Source organism: Ochotona curzoniae, unplaced genomic scaffold, assembly GCF_017591425.1.
Source record: "Ochotona curzoniae isolate NIBS_2020 unplaced genomic scaffold, NIBS_Ocur_1.0 contig_1274, whole genome shotgun sequence".
Classification (NCBI taxonomy): domain Eukaryota; kingdom Metazoa; phylum Chordata; class Mammalia; order Lagomorpha; family Ochotonidae; genus Ochotona; species Ochotona curzoniae.
Window position 1 is genome coordinate 25,057,646 of NW_024465023.1, and position 18,093 is coordinate 25,075,738.

At 38.7% G+C, this 18,093-nt stretch overlaps 1 protein-coding gene across 1 annotated transcript; it reads left to right on the forward strand.

The window, feature by feature from the left end:
* Nucleotides 1–888: 888 nt before the first annotated feature.
* LOC121171571 (proteasome assembly chaperone 4-like) lies at nt 889–1,262 on the forward strand. Its single transcript, XM_041003302.1, has one exon. The coding sequence runs from the start codon at nt 889–891 to the stop codon at nt 1,189–1,191; it is 303 nt and encodes a 100-aa protein (XP_040859236.1). The 3' UTR covers nt 1,192–1,262.
* Nucleotides 1,263–18,093: the final 16,831 nt, after the last annotated feature.

Consider the following 18,093-nt stretch of genomic DNA (forward strand, 5'->3'; position numbering starts at 1 on the left):
TCATACAAGAGACCAGATTTGGAGTTCCCAGGTCTGGTTTCAACCTGATTTAGCCCCAGCTGTTGTGGGCATTTCTCCTTCTCCCCGTCTTCCCATCTTTATCACTCTTTCAAATGAAGAAAATAAATTCAAATAATTTTTAAAAATAAAGAAAAAAATGGCTGAATTTTTCCAAGAGTGTGCCAACTATAAACTTAAACAGAACCAAGAATATCAACAAATGGTAAGTATAAACAAAATCACAAAAAGACATATAAGTTGCTGAAAACAAATGATAAAGAGAAAACATCCAATACAGCCAGGTTTAGGCAAAAACCACATTATGCACATAAGAACAAAAATAAGAGTACTGTACATAACAAAAAAAAAAAATCCAGGCCCAGAAGCAGAATTACAACATAAAAGCACCAAAAGGGAAAATAAAAACAGTCAACCTGTAATTCTACACCCAGCGTAAATTAATGAAGGTTAGAAACCTACAGTTTCAGCTCCAACAGACAAAAACCTCAGAAATTATCACCTCTGTCCTTACAACAAGAAAAATACAAACTGAGAATCAGGACTCCTCACTGATTAATCAGACAAGTGAGGTTATGGGGCAAACTACCAACTTGAACTCTAAAGACAGGAGCCAGAGATACAGTTAACATCTGCAGGAGAAAATACCACAGCCGCAGTCTATAGGAATACTTAATGATAGTGTAGATAAACATACACCAACCATGGGCTACAATGAGAGCAAAAGATTCCTGGAGGCTGAATCTTCGGGAAAACACACACTCACAGCTTTTGCCTCTAGCTATGACCCTCCAGGTTTTCACAGCGAAGATCCAAAATAAATCTACACATGACTCAGAAGGGGAACAAGACGAGGAGTAACTGTGACACATGCCCACAGACTTCTTAATAATAAAACACCTACTCTGCAGAGCAAAACATCATTCTACTGCGTCGCACTTGCGCAACCTCGCCGTGGCCATGTGCAGCCGCTACGATTCCATCCCCGTGTCTACCCACCTGCTCGGAGACGCTTCCGACACGAGTTCCACCGGCCTTGCCCAGCGCCTAGCCAGGAAGACCAACAAACAGGTGTTTGTGAGCTATAACCTTCAGAACACAGACAGTAACTTCGCACTGCTCATGGAGAACAGGATCATGGAGGAAATGGAGGCCTTCCCTGAGAAGTTCTAGTGGAACAGCCGGAGCTCATGTATGGTACTCCGTAATAAACGGACTGGCTTTCATTGTGGAAAAAAAAAAAACCATCATTCTAAAGCATTATCACATCTGGGAGAAATGCACTTGCCTCAGTGGTTTGTGTTCTAGTTGTTCCACTTCTCATCCAGCTCCCTGCCTGTGGTCTGGGAAAGCAGTGGAGGATGACCCCAAAGCCTTGAGACCAGGAACCTGCGTGGGAGACCCCCAAACAAGCTCCTGGCTCCTGGCTTTAGATCAGCTCAGTTCTGGCCATTATGGCCACTTGGAGAGTAAACTAGCAGGTGGAATATCTTTCTCTCTGCATCTCCTTCTCTCTGCAAATCTGTCTTTCCAATAAAAATAAACACATCTTAAAAAAAAAAGATTTATTTTATTCATTGGAAAGGCAAATGGAGAGTGATTGATTTTCCATCTGTTGGTTCACTCCCCAAATGGTCACAATGTTCACAACTGGGGTTTTCTTACTCATACCTAATGGTATCCAGTTGTATGTTTCTGACTGAAATGTTGTTTATATCACTGAATGCCCTTAATGTTGGTCTAGAAGCAAGTGATGAGTGTCTACAATTTGGGTTGTGCAATGAAGATGATGATGAACCAAAAATATTACACCCTCATCCTACATCCTACAGATAAGGTTTATTATATAAAAAGTGTGTGGTTGAGCCAATCACATGTTACTGTTAGCTAAACAGGAATATTAATTCATGCAATGCTTAAAGTCAGCCTTACCGCAGAACTGTATACAGTATCTTCACAGAACACAATATACATCTACAGCCCATGAAAAGAAATTAAAGTAACCCTTTATTCAATCTGCCAAGGGACTATGGAACCTTATAATTATGTAGCTTTAGATAGAAGAGATACATTGCAGTTGGGTACACACAAGGGCACAGGTTTATGCCTCCGATGACAGACTGCAGAGGAAAAGCTCCAGAGTGCAAGCTTTACACCAGACCTCTTTAATTTATTTTCCCCAAACGCATCACATTTTAATGCTGGCTCTCTGACCCAGTATGTTAGCTTTTTTTCCCAAACTTATGATTAACTAGTACCATGGTAGCAGGAGCTAAATTTTCTTCCATTTAAAACTAAATTTTACTCATAAAAGTTATAACCCCTAAACACTGGGTGGAAGAGAATAAATGAGGGATGAAAGTATTTTAAAAGGACAAATGAGAACAGAAAATTGAGTTTTGAACTGTAATTACCAGAGCATCCAGAATTCCGTGAACCACGTCTAGTCAGTTCCAATCCTGGGCAATTTTGAAAAGTAGGGTTTTGTAATTAGTCATTTCTTAGCTTTCAATTTTAACAGTAATCTAAAGAAAAAACGAATCAGCCATATCCTCTATTGTCAAGCAGCTTGGTTCACAAAATTAGGATGATGTTCTCAGCCTTTATACTTGACCATGTGGTAATTCACAGCCTGGGATGGAATGGTAAAAGTGGACACAACTATCACTTTGATATCCCTTGTAATTAAAGACCACATGAAAAAATAATATGATTCAGGTGCCTGAATCATGTGAGGAGGCTCTGCACTTCCAAATTTGTCACCAGCATGTGAGATTGACTGTTCTATCGACCTCGAAAAAAAAAGGAGCGCACTGGAAAGGGCTACATTATCATATAAACATCACAGTTCTCCAGCCAGTGGTTGGGTCATTAGTAACATATTCTCTAGCCAAAATACCTTCTTGTTACTTAACAAAGAATTTGGATAACTACTTGCTAAATCTGATAAGTACATCAAGATTTTAAAGTTTTCCCCCATGGGTACTGAATAAAGGGAAACTTAATGGATGAACCTCGGGATGGTCAAATATGAACAACAATTGAATTACAAATAAATTAATCCTCCTCCTCTTATTTTCTTTGCTCTCTCCTTGGTACATTTTCTGGTCACAACCTCATAATCAGACTCAGTTTTCACTCATTACCATCAATAGTACTAAATTCCATTTCTCAATACATTATCTTATAAAAACAGATCCTTGCACATTTTAAATGTTTTAAATTATTTAAGTATCCTCTTGAAATTAACTAAGACTACAATGTATCCTTAAAAAGCAATTATTCCTAGAATGCTTGAAAATATTTTACAAAATTTGGCTTGCATTTGTGTAAGCTTTGACGATTGGGGATAGTGTAGTGGGTTATCCCACTGCTTGTGGTAGGTACCAGCATCCCATGAGTTCAAGTCCCAGCTACACCACTTCCAATCCAGCTTCTCACTAACGCACTGAGAAAGCAGAACATGGCTCAAGTACTTGAGTCCTTGACCCGTGTGAGACACCTGGATGGGGTTCTGGCTCCTGACATAGTCCTATCCTAGCCATTCTGGCCATTTGAAAGTGAATTGGTGATGCAAGGTTCTCTCTTTCTTTCTCTCTCTCTCTCTCTCTCTCTCTCTCTTTCTCTCTCTCTCTCTCGTCCTCACTCTTATTCAGTATTTCAAATAAACAAACCATTTGAAAATTAAGCCAGTCTCACATATTGTGCTTGTAAGACAGATTTTCTGAATGTTCCAGAGAAGCGGATTATCCAACATCCCTATTTTATTATCATCTCTACCTTCTTAGAATTCAAGAACTTGCCTTTAGTAATATGTCATCTGCAGCTTTATTTTCAGATGACTTCAAATAAACACAAGGATACTTACAAAAGGTCATGAAAAAGTGAAATTAAATAACAGATTTGGTGCAAAAATTTTTGAAATCTACGCATAATTTTAATTCACAATCATGTTTCATGAATTTCAAGAAAGCTTTCTCAGATATATGAATATATTGGAGTATATACACTGTCGAGTTTCAGTGACAAGGCATCAGAAACCTCATGTATGTGTTTCCATTGCTAACTAAACTTGAATAGAACATCAAACAGTCCTGATCAATTGATAGTGATCTCTCATCCAAGCCTGGAATTTAGCAGTATATATAATTACAAACATTCCAGGTATGTGTGGATCCAGAAACCAAACACACAGCAAGAGAGAATAAAGAGGTCCTTCATCCCCTAGTACACTCCCCAAAATGCCCTGACCAGCAGTGTTGGGCTAGTCTGAAGCAAGGAACCAGAGCCAAGAATTTCATCCTAGCCTCCCACGTGGGTAGCAGGGATCCAAGTATTTGGAACATCTCCTGCCTTCCTGTGCACATTAGTAAGGAGCTAGACTGGAAACAGAGTAACAGGACTCAAACTTGTACACGAATTTGTGCTTCCAGGATTGCAAGCAGCAGTTTAGTACCCTCCCATAGCACAGCACACAATCTACTAATTATTGAATATTTATTATCTATCAAACATGAGGATGCTATGAAAGCATGATTTCTGTCCTCAAAGATCTCACCATGTAAATAATAAAAAAAAAAAAAAAAAAAAAACAGGAGGGGGCAGCGTAGTAGGCTACGGGCTAAAGTCCTCACCTTACATATGCTGGAATCCCATATGGGTGACAGTTTATGTCCTGGCTGCCCCATTTTCTATTCAGCTCTCTACTTGTGACCTAGGAAAGCAGTCAGGACGCAGAACCTGCACAGGAGACCTGGAAGAAGCTCCTGGCTCCTGGCTTCAGATTGGCTCAGCTCTAGCTGTTGCAGCCACTTGGGGAGTGAATCAGTGGATAAAAGATCTTTCTCTGTCTCTCCTTCTCTCTGTAAACATGCTTTTCAATAAAAATAAATAAATCTTTAAAAAAGAGGCAGTGACACACAAATTAAGTATTCATGATGTGAGTTATAAAAAGGGAGAATCAAGATAACAGAATAGGGTAAGGACACATTTAAACAGATGGAAAAACATTTAATCAGGATGAAGCAAAGAGGACATATTCCAGATAATAGGAGAGGACAGAACAACAGCACAAAGATACCTGGAGACTGACAGACACAGGAAAGCAGCAGACACAACAGTATGGTGTTGTAGTGACTGATACTCCAGCAGCATTCAGCTAACAGAGATCTGAACTCCACCAGCAACCAGGTGGGAAGGGACTTTCACTGGGAGCTTGGGAGGTAAATCCACACAAAGAACTGCCCGTCCTGCTGGTCTGTTTGATTTGACCAGGAGCAGAAACAGAGCAGCAGATCACAGATAGGCAGCGTGAGAACAGGGTGGATTTCACAGCCCAGTCAGCCTCCTAGAGCCAAATTGGGCGCCATTTTGCTTACCGAGGCAAAGGCAAGCCAAGCAACTTTCTGACTCAGTGAATTGCATCATCATGGCATTCTACAGGTTCCACCCAAGACAGGTCCAGGTAGCCCTCAGATCTGATGCCGGCAGATCAAGAACTCTAGTTGGGGTATGTCAGGCACCATTTTTGTACACTGTGGCAAAAGCTTTGGGACTGCAGGGGACAACAGTGAACTGCGCATGTGCTGAGCTCGCAAGAACTTACCGAGTTCCGTGGATTGCACTGGTCCCGCAGGAAAATAATACCGACTGTAGCATCGTACGGGTAAAAATAGGTCCATGTGGCACCCAGGTAATATCCAACAGGTTCCGGCAAGATCAGTGCCACCAACAACCTAGCTATATAGGACACCTAGTGTCTCTCTAATCCTGGGACCTGCTCCAGCCGGAGTGGGAGAAAGGTTGCAGACAACGGTGCAGCCTCAGCACGGTATCACAGGAGGTGGAGAGTGGTGAACCAGGAGTTGGGGCTATGAAGTTCCTTGTGGAAATCGAACATAAGAACCCAGACCTGGAACTCGCCGGAGGTTGTGGCACAAGTGGCTGCAAGCAAAGAGCCATGTACCAACTGCAATCAGTAAAATCAAACTGTAGACCTGTGGGTGGCACAGCTTAGAAACCTGCCCCAAGAAGACTCTGCTAACCAGAAGTACAATGACCAAAAGCAAAAGAAGAGACAAAGGCACAATGAATATTACTGAAAACTCCCCTGCAAAGGAGCAAAACCCTATGCCAATCTCAGAGTTAACTGAGGAAGACATCAAGAAAATGGGGGGCACAGAATTCAGAAAACACATTTTAACTACTGATCAACAATGAGAAGCACATGCAAGAGTTAAAAGAATTTAAGGAATATTTTACACAAGCAATAGCAGCAATAAAGCAAATCAAGGCTGATGTATCAGAAATTAAGAACACAGTAGAGCAAATTAAAAGCACAATGGAGAGTCTCCAAAATAGAATGAAGCAAGCAGAAGAAAGAATCTCAGAATCTCAGAATTGCAAGATATTTCCTGTCATCAGGGGGAAGCAAACAAAAAGCTGGGAGCAGAGCTGGAGCAGGCCAAAGAACGCATTTAAGAATTGAAAGACACTATTAAGAGGCCAAATAGATGAGTTATGGGAGTCCCAGAAGGTGCAGAAACAGAAACTAGTTTTACAAATATATTTAATGAAATAACAGAGGAAAATTTACCTAATCTAGAGAAAGAATTTGGAAACAAAATCCAGGAAGGGCACAGAACTCCCAACAGGCTGGATCAAAAGTGATCTTCACCAAGAAACATGATCATCAAGCTCTCTTCAATCGAACATAAGGAAAAGATCCTTCAATATGCACATGAAAAAAAGCAATTGACATATAAAGGAATGCCAATTAAACTCACAGGAGACCTCTCACAAGCTCTACAGGCAAGAAGAAAATGGAGTGACATACCAGATTCTAAAAGAAAAAAAATTGTCGGCCTAGGATAACATATCCAGCAAAGCTTTCTTTTGTCTTTGAAAATGAAATAAAATTCTTCCACAGTAAAGAAAAGAATTTGCCTCTTCCAAACCTGCCCTACAAATGATACTTCAAGATGTTCTCTTGACAGAGAAGAGGAATAGCACCAAACAAAACCAAAGGCAAACGGGAAGAACATCCCAGTAAAATGACAACAGAAATCAATGAACAACCCATTCCTAAAATGACAGGAGCAAAGTACCACCCATACATATTAACCCTGAATGTAAATGGCTTAAGCTCAATCAAACGTCATAGATTAGTAGACTGGATTATAAAACAAAACCCATCTATTTGTTGTCTAAAAGAGACACATTTCACCCGCAAAGATCAGGGGAAACTATATCACATGAGTTTTTATGTTTTTTGTTAGTTTCATCTCTTCAAAACACTTTCTTCTCATTAAATTCTTCAATGACTCATAGATCATATAGCAGCATCATTTTTTGCAAGAAGGTTCTTGATTTTCATTTCTTCAGCTACACGTTAGTCATTTAGTAGCATGTTATTTAACTTCATGGTGGTATTAATTTCTTCTTTCTTCCTGGTGTTGATTTTGTTCTGTGGCTTTTCATTTAAAGGGATGCATAGTAACTGTGTAATAGAGACTGTCATATCTAGTAGCATGTTATTTAACTTCATGGCATTGTAAATTTCTATTTTTCTTTCTATTACTGATTTTGTATTATGACTTCTCATTTAAGGGGATGTACAGTAACTGTGAAATGGAGACTAACATATGCAGATGTGAGGATAAAATGCAGTATGCATTTCTACTTCCAAAGATGGACTTACAATGAAACTGTTTACCATATCTTGACAATAGGATGCTGGACTCTGCCATTGTCCATGCCTGCAATGATGGACCTATAACTGTGTATGAAGAACTATAGTAATGATAGAGAGGAGCTGAGGGCGAGTGAGGATTGGGGCTGGGATAAGGGAAATACCAGGAGCCTATGGAACTGTATCATAAAATAGTAATAATAATAATAATAAATAAAATTTTTTAAAAAGTTAGAACTGGTACCATAGTATAACAGGTTAAGCCTCTTCCTTTAGTGCCAGCATTCCCAATGGGCACTGGTTTGAGTTTCAGCTGCTCCACTTCTGATCAAGCTCCTTGATTGTGGCCTGGGAAAGAAGATGGCCCAATTCATTGGGATCCTGCACCCATGTGAGAGACCCAGATGAACTTCCTGGCTCTCAACTCTGGAATACCCCAGTTGCAGCTGCTGTGGCCAGGGGAGTGAACCAGCAAATGGAAGATCTTTCTGTATAAATCTGCCTTACAAGTAAAATTAAATAAATGTTTTGAAAAATTATCAGAGGCTTTCATCGTTACCATCACTACTATCACTTCTTGTGTATCAGTAACTATGTTAAGGACTCAGGACTTTTGATCCTAAATTGTATGTTCACAAAAGCTGTGTGAGACAGACTAATATTTTACAGCTGAAAAACAGGGTATACAAAGATTGAGTAATATGCTGACAGCTATCCAAGTGGTAAGGGATGAGGGCTTCACTTCAAAGTCCAGCTATCAGAGTCCTGGAGTTTATACTCAAAACCACTATGCAATAATCTCTCACAACCCACATGACAGTTCCATTAATTCCATTGGTGGCTAAGCATGTAAGGTCATGAGAAAAGATTTCCAGTGGAAATGACCTTTATTTGATAGTCATCTTCTCAGATTAATTTTGAAATTGACTTTTTGGGGAGTGATCTGAAATAATGCAGCTAATAGAGTTCTCTTACATCCTCACTCTATCACTGTACACTCCACCACTGTACATCATGGTTTATCTCCATTATAAACTTGCGTTTGTCAAAACTAAAAAAAAAAAAAAAAAACAATACTGGTATGCTGCTAACAACCACATTTTAGGTTGTACTTTGATTTTAGAGCTCTCTCCACCAACAGCTTCTTTCTGCTATAGAATCAAATCTAGAATACTACTTTAGATGTAATTATTACATCTCCCCAGTCTGTTGTCATCTGTAACAGTCTCAGTCTGATTTTTTCATGACCTTCACAGTCCTGAGGAATGCTGACCAGGTATCATATGGCCAGTCAGTCCTCCTTTCTAGATTTGCCTAATGTTTCTGTCATGATCCTACTGGGATTATGGGTTTAGGAGACTATCACAAAGGGAAATGTCCTTCTCATCTTTCATCCCATATTAGAGAACACATAATATAGCCATGACATCAACAGTAATATTAAAGTTCACTACCTAGTTTATGTAGTATTAGTCAGGTTTCCCCACTACAGAGTTACTATTCTTTCCTGTATTTTATTCTTTGAGAATTAGTCACTTCACCTCCACATTCTATAGGAAACTCTTGTGTGTGTGGATTCTTGAACCATGGTGTTGTACAACATATAATCTTTTGCTTCTGGCTTGTTTCAATAAAAAATATGATTCTGAGATGTATCCATGTTGTGTAAATACTTCATTTTCTTTTAGTGCACTGCAGCACTCCATTGTATAAACAGATTGAATTGATTCATCCATCTTTTTAATCAACTTTATTTTTCCCTACTCTGTAGTTGTGCTTAATCAGTGTTAAAAACCTTAAAATTATTTTTAAAATGTGTAAAAACAATAAAATAAAAAGGAATCTCTGCTGTAGAACACCGGGCCTAAAACATTCAACCTTCTAATTTTTATCATTTGATATGATTTCATTGGAGTAAGTTTCCAGGGAAATGGAGTAAAACACACATACACCCAAATAAGAAGCTGATTTCATTTTATCAAAGACTTGGCATGAGACAGAACCGCAGGAAGATGTAGGTTCATAGGAGTTTACATGCCAAACTCACTTAGCTGACTTGCAAACCCACACCATGGGGGCAGACACCTGGATGAGGCTGGATATTCACACTTAATGAGCACATACTTCTGAGTTCATAGCACTTGAGGAAATATGGTTGGTGCTGAGGTAGCTATGGCTGTATGCCTTCCTTTTAAAGGCCCACATTGTTTAATAGTTTTATATCTAAGCACTGAAAAAGACTTGCTAGAAGTCAGAGGGCAGGATGGATGCATAAGCATAGCAGAGGATACTGTCTAACACCAAAAGCAATGTCAAAAGTAGAATATGGGCCCGGCACGGTGGCGCAAGTGGTTAAGTTCCTCACCTTGCATGCCTGGGATCCCATATGGGTGCCGGTTCTAATCCCGGCAGCCCCGCTTCCCTTCCAGCTCCCTGCCTGTGGCCTGGAAAAGCAGTCGAGGACGGTCAAAGCCTTGGGACCCTGCACCCGTGTGGGAGATCCAGAAGAGTCTCCTGGCTTCGGATCAGCATAGCATCGGCCATTGCACTCACTTGGGGAGTGAATCATCGGACGGAAGATCTTCCTCTCTGTCTCTCCTCTCTGTATATCCGCCTTTCCAATAAGAAAATAATAAATATAAATCTTTTTAAAAAAAGAGTAGAATATGGAGTTTGGCTAACAATGACATTTCAAGGTCGGTTCATCTGTTTTAACAAGCTGGTGGAAGATGCTGATGTTGGGGGAGGCAATGTGTGGTGGGGTGGAGGGAACAGAGGGTCAATGGAAAATCTTTGTACCTTGCACTAAATTTGGCTATGAAACTAAAATTGCCCTAAAAAACAATCTATTTTTTTAAAGGGAGGCCTACAGGCAAGCTTATGAGATAAAGATACTTATTTTAATTTCTTACTTAGATGACTGTAGTGTTTAATAAGATGGCTCTTTTTCAAACTGCTTAAAACAAATTAACACTTACAATTCTTCAGGCTCTGCCCACAGATGACACACATATTAAGAACTTATCTACTGAAGCGAATGAGTAAATTGCATTTAAATACCAACATTATAGGTCTATTTGTTCTGAAGTCTTCCTACCCAAGATTCCTCCACCCTCTTGCCTCTTCTTCCAAGCCGAGATCACTCATTCTTACTACAATGCAGAGCTATACTTTCGTTTTAGATGTTACCGTTAGTCATCACCCTAGTCATTTTTTTAACCTCACTGAAGCAATATTGAAATCTTCATTCCTAACCCTATTACCTACAAAGACTTGCACTAAAATCCTTCTTTCTCTACTTCTTGCTCAGCCAAATTCTTAGTTCAACAACGTACTGGATGTACAGATAAAATGGGGTGTGCCCAGAGGAGAGAAAGTAGCAGATAGAAATAAATTACACAGTGTACCATTGCATCTCTGTTGAGCCTAACACCTCATCAGGAAGAAATTTTCTTTCCTCTACACAATTTTCTCAGCAGTTAAGCTACTTTTTTGCAAAATTAAGTAAGGGTTATTAAAAAAAAAAACCCTGAGATTCAAGGAGCAACAAGGGATGGGTATTGTGGATCATAGCAGCCTCGTACTCATCCATGCACCTACTCTTCTTTCTATGCCCCCAGAACAATATGATTGTTTCAGGGCATATAATTTTGCATTTCAATTTCTTCCCAACACACAGTGGAAAAATTACAAAACTGGAGCCTGAAACCAGAAAATCATGCAGAGCTTTGTGTGTGCTTTGGAGGGAAGGAGAAAGCGATGAACAGAAAGGAAGCAGAAATCCATTGTGCTGCTCTGGTCTGCAGCCAAACCACCCTGCTTGCGCCTGCTCCTGGTGCCTCAGGGAGTTTGTTTTTCAAGCTATGAAAAAAGAAAAAGAAAGATATGCATTGGGAAATGGGGGGGGGGAGGAATATCTATTCTTCAAAGTGATATTATTTAGCCCTAACCTGGCAACTTGTGTCAGACAAAAATGAAGGCCTGAGATTGACTCCTTTAAAATCTTATCTGTAAAAGAATTTCACATGTAATTGTTACATGCTCTAAAGAGCAAGCCTCTGGTCTCTGATATTAAAATCTGGGATTAGCTTTTATTTTTTCCCCACGATCAGATTATGATCTCTTGCTCTCCACTTCCCTCACTTGCAAGGAAAAGAAATGGTTATTTCTGTGGGCATCTCAGGAATAAATCCCGTGGAGTTGCATGCTTCATTAGATCTTGACAGGACAGTGGCATGCCACGTTGGACCAGAGGGCTGGAAGTAAGCAGACACATGATGAAAGGTCATCACTCAATCATCTCTTGAAAGCTAGAGACCTTCTCTTTGGAAAAATTCATCAGTTCTAGAAAGCTGAAAGGTTAAAAAAGCACTTGACCCTTCTGTACGTCAAACGTTTCCTTTCACACACACCAAAAAAAAAAAAAAAAAAAAAAAAGGCAGAGAAAAATCCATGGACTATCTGCTGTTTCCAAATAAGTATTATCAGAAAACAACAAAAAAAAATTATGAAATTGTTGGATTAATTTAATGAACTCTCTTACAAAATGATAGCTAGAGACAGATTAATGACGATAAATACATAAATGCAAAACCTGTAAGACAGAACATTTACAGGATAATATGAATCAAAAACACATCTATATCTAACATACTATAGAGTTTTCTCAAACTTGTACCAAAGAACACTTTGAGAGCAAAAAGCAGTGTTGGACACATTAATCCTTCATCTCTTCCATTTTCTCCCCTAAGGAACTATTTTGCTTATTATACATTTACGGTAATGGAGAGCACACTGGGTATAACAGTGAAGACACTGGTGGGACACTCACATCCCACTTAACAGGGCATGGGTAAGACTTCTGCCTACACTCTTAATGCTAGCTTCCTATGGATAAAGGAGATAGCAAATGAAAGCTCAAGTAGTTCAGTCCCTGGCACAACATGGGAGACCTAGATCAAGTTATGGGCTCCTAATTTTGATTGGGCCTAGCCCCACCTCTTATAGACTTCTGAAAAGTGAAATAACAGATGGGAGGTCTCTGTCCCTCTGCCTTCCCCCATCCCCCTGCAAAATATCCCCTCACAAAAGCCTGTTTGGATTATCCTAAAATTCACAACATTCAGTAAAATCATGCTTGAATACTGTAAGCTGCTAAATATAAATATGAAGAAAAAAAAAAGAAAAAAGGACACGAGACAGCTGAATAGTACCCTATAACCATTTTAAGGTTTATAGCAGTCAGTTATATATAAACTAAAATTGAGATGTCAATGAAGTAGTTACAGGATGTAGTTAAGAACTTACATTTTCTAACATATTGGTCACTCATGATGATGTAAACTGTTGTTGAAGTTGTGTTGTGGCTTTTCATTGGAGAGGATGATATTCTGCCAGCTCTACTTTCAGACCAGGGATGGTCTCCCAATGAAACTGTTGAATTTATCTGGACAATAAGATGCTGGACTCCCTGCATGATCCATGCCCACAACAATGGGATTATGAGTGATTATGAGCTGTACTGTTGTAAGAATACAGAGGAAATCAATATGGGAGGAGGGATTGGGGAGGGATTGTGGGAATCCCAGAGCCTATGAAACTGTGTCACAAAATGAAATAATAAAAAAAATCTATAATGAATATACAAACTAAGTAAAAGCAAAAAAAATACATAAATAATAGTTTAAATGTCAAAACAGAGGGGGCCAACATTGTGGTGCTGTGAATCAAACTGCTCCCTGCCACCCACATGGGAGACCCAGATGAACCTCCTGATTTTCAGCTTTGCCCAGGCCCAGCCATTACTGCTATTTTGGGAGTAACCAGCAGGTTGAACATCTGTTTTTCCATCTCTCCCTCTTTATCTGCTACTCTCTTACCTAAATAAATAAATCTTTAAATCAGAAACAAATTCTTCTGTCAATCTGGTTTATATTGCTATGAACACAGTGTCATAGCAACATCATGTTTGAGCAAACAAAAACAAGAAAATAATGGATCTTCATAGACAAAACCAGGTCAGCCAAACAAGCTTGCATTAATCTAAAATGCTGCATTACTTGCTACACAGATCCCTTCCATAGCACAACAAACGTTTTAATTCGAGAAGGATGCTAGAAATCAAAACTTAAAATGCCCAGTGTATTCCTTTACCTTTTTTTGCAAAAATACCTATATCGTTATACTGAATAATGATGTGTGGCACTTTGATTAGTGTCCATTCATGACAATATCCCCAGGAGTGTGGGAGGAGACCAAACCTTACGGTGGTGACTAAAGATGGGAGGTGAACTTTCCACCAAAGCTTTTATCTATTCACCATTTAGCATATGACAAAGGCATGCCAAATGCCATGCCACATATAAAATGCTAGAATTGAGTCTAAACTCTGTCCTTGAGTTCTGTCTTTAGATGGTTAATTTCAGCATAAGTTCTCCTATTGGGTTCCTCTGATATGAGGGTGGGGGTGAGAACCAAATAATTTTGGGCTTAACTTTTCATTACTTATATGACTGAATTTTCATAATCATAAAGTGTTCACTTACATTTATAAAACTGTTTAAATTATTGGGATAATTTGAGAGGGTTAATCTTATCAGCCCTCTAAAATCAGTATGGTGCATTTATTTGACACCTCCTCAATTTAAGATATAACATGGTGAAGCTGTAGGGAACCTACCTACTTACTTTGTCAAGTTCTACACCACTGGAAACAGATTACAATGCAGCAACCACTGAAATACCAGATCTCATATGGAAGAAATGTAAATATATAGTAATAAATGAAAACCACCAAGCTAAAAAAGGCTATCTACTATATTATTCTTAAGTATATGACATTCTAGAAAAGGCTGAACTGCAGATAGTGAAAAAATCAATGTGGGAAATCTATGGGAAAATCTGTGCCTCCTGCTTAATTTTTGGTGAACCTGAAACTGCTCTGAAACATGCATTCTACATATTATATAAAAACAGCTTTGAATTCCAGAGCCAAGCAAACCACAGCAGTAGACATGCAAATCAGGAAATTTTCTACCCTGATTCTGCAAGTAAATTCAAAATATGCGATCATATTGCCTGCTTTCCAGAAATTAGAGCCAAGGGGTATGAGCCAGCCAACTTTCTCAAAGGTACTTAAAATGGAGAACATGTTTAGTCTGCGTCTTTCCCCAAAGTATCTTGAAACCAAAGAAGGAATCACGAAAAAACATAAAAGCTGAATATGTTCACCTGCTCCAGTAGAAGACTCCTTTATCAGTGACCACATTTTTCATCAGATTTTAAAAATCCAAACTCCAAACCACTTTCCAAAGGCCACAGTTACTGAAATGGTAACATTCTAAGTTGTTTTCTACAGGCTGAGCCAATCTATCTTTGCTCACTGTCCTCAAGTGTCAGATTTATTGCTGTATTAGCAATTACAGCTTTTAGGACTCTGCTTATATGCTAGGAAGAACTCATGTCTTAATTATTTACTTCTCAATACATAATCTCATTTTTTCTCACTGTCCTCACGTCTACTCTTATTGTGCCTTAACTGTCCTAATGCATATAAGCAGAACACAGGTCTTAAACAATCGGGATTTTAAAAACAGATTTTTTAGGCTTACAGAAATACCAAGCACAAAGCATTCTACATAGCAACGTCACAGTTCTGTCTTGGAAGAGTAGTGGGGCAAAGTTTCTGAATAAATATAGGTGCGGCCTCTGGACTAAAGTGGCAAAAAAAAAATAAAATGAACATGAGATAAATATGCTGATAATGTCTTCAGATACCTTGGTTTGCCAGAATTGAGAGAACACATGGGCCTTAAAGGCATCTATATCGGAGGTAACAGTTAGGCAAATGTCACTCTCCATTTTTAGGGTGTTACAGGATGGAGGTTGGTCCTAAACCTTTTTTGGCATGCCTGAAAGAGAAGGATTTGAGTTCATTATCTCTTTAGTGCAGAAGTCTGGGAAACGAAGAGACTAGACCAGGGAGACTCAATCCAGCTAGCATTCCTTTTTGTTTTTCAAGCTGCCCTGACAATAATGCGGCAGGGTGAAAAGATCAGGAACACTTTATACACATTGTGCTAATTACTGCAAGTACTTAAAGTTGTAATTAGCTTATTATACTGCAGAGATCCTAACATGGCATGTCTTTCAAAAGAATTTCTCTCCAGATCATTAGTGGGAAAGCTAACAACATCTGCTTCAAATAAAATCAACCAATTAGCACAGGCAACTCCACATAGTTTGCAATCAGAGAATTATATTGTGCCAAGTGCTAATTTCAATGTGAATGCTATCTCCTTCTCATATCCCACGCTTCTCTGCCAGCACAGCTGGTGTTTAACACCACTGACTTCAGTGAAGTCTCCAAAAACTTATGTTAATTTGAAATAACCTAATCAGAAGTGTGCAATACAGACTGAGGTTGATCTCAGCTTAATTAAAACTGACCTTGTCATTTCACTGCCTATAAAACACCATTATCTCACCATTTATCACTCAACTACCACAAATATTCCATTTATGTGAAAACCCAGGAAGACGGGTTCCAAACCACTAGAGCTATTTTCAATGTACTGTGAGTGCTACAGTTTAATGGAGGGAGAGGTCTGCCTGTAAGTATGGGGCAACAAAAAAGGTAATTCAGCAGACTCAAAATAACTTGTCAGCCCTACCCATGAATTCTGCTTCTGCCCACTTCCGCTGGCTCAAATGGCAATTCAATCCAGAGACTGACAGGCATTAGCAGATGGGAAGGCTTTCATTTTAAAATTAATATCTCACCCAGTACCTTTCAGCAAGCTGAATCGTTCAATCAATAAGCATGACATGGCAGGTGTGATGTGTACAAGGCACTAAATTCTTCTGCCAAAGGTACTAGAAAACATCTGCTCACATGCGTGTGTGTGCATGTCAATGGATGAACTGCTGAGAAAAAAGGATTGCTAGTGGAATATGTAATATGCTGGTACTCGACAAGATAAAATTAAAAACAAAGTAAGATCATATTTCACGGTGTATACATTCTATCAAATACACTGTGTTTAACCTGAACTAAGTGCATAACCCTGTGTATTTGTGCACAAAAGATCAATTGCATCAAATGTAGCAATAATTCTGTTTTTTTACACATTAAAATGTTTTTTTAAATGACGCCAGGTTCTCCTCCTAAACTTTAATTATTTTCATACTATCTTAGACCACAAATATGCAAGGCAAGCTTGAAAGCATTAAAAATTTATCTGTGAAATAATCCCTATGACATGTTTCTTTGTCCACAGATCACATACTTAGCAACAACTCAACATACTGCTGCTGTTTTTCTTCTCCTCAAGCAAGCATCTCTAGCCTTTTTCCACCCACCTAGCTAAACCCAATCTTGCATTACCAAAGACCTGTTCCATATGATTTCATTTCTAAAGCACCTTTTTGCTAGGTCAATCCTTTTGATAGAATCAGAAACTATCTTGAATTGTTTAGTGCATTCTAGTTTTATTGTGGCCACTTTACAGGACTGATAGCCTCATTCCATTTGTACGGACACCATTTCATCTTACGCCAAGATACACAGGACGTGGTACTATTCTGCAGATCCTATGAGCTTAGGCATGTATGACTTTGAACCATACAAACTATTCAAGTCCAGCCTTCTAATCTGTAAATAAGATTAATAATACCTCAGGAAGTTAAAGGAAAGAGTATTCTAATATATGTAACTCAATCTGTGAGTTCCAACAGATGTTCATTGATGAGGCACATGAGAGATAGCCAAGTATGAGAAATTAAGTTGGAAAAAATGCTAACTTTGGAAATTCAAGACCTTTAAATATAGCAATGGCATTTTTTTTTAATTTTAGACATTTCTGAAGCATTTTCCTGGACTATCATGCTTCCCTAACAATCCTTTGTGGACACAATGAACTCAGAAGAATCCTGCTAACATTTTCCATGATAATCACCAGAGCAATTAAGCAAGGGATCTGTTACCTCAGAACTCCTTTATCAAGAAGTTCCAAAATCGATAATGGTAACTACTGTAGGGCATGGCAGCATGCAGACAACATGGGGAATTAGCATATAGACACTAATAGTTTCATCTCTGTTTTCACTGAGACTCAATCCTCTTTTATTGTTGTTGTTTTGATTATTATTACGTAGGTTACCTTGGAAATCTATACGTAGACTCCAAATCATAAGAAGGCACAAATAATCCTTTAAAAAGGGTAAAAATTCTCAAATGATAACTTTAATCATTTATAAAAATTACCCATAATACATATTAACTAAAATGCTCTACTATCCAAAAATGATTTGTGTACATATCATCCTGAGCTATTTGAGTCAATAGATAAATTTGTGCTTTCTGTTGTATGATTACATGTATTATA

Coding starts and splice junctions, on each gene's coding strand:
- LOC121171571 (XM_041003302.1), top strand. CDS start 889: ATGCCCACAGACTTCTTAATAATAAAACACCTACTCTGCAGAGCAAAA.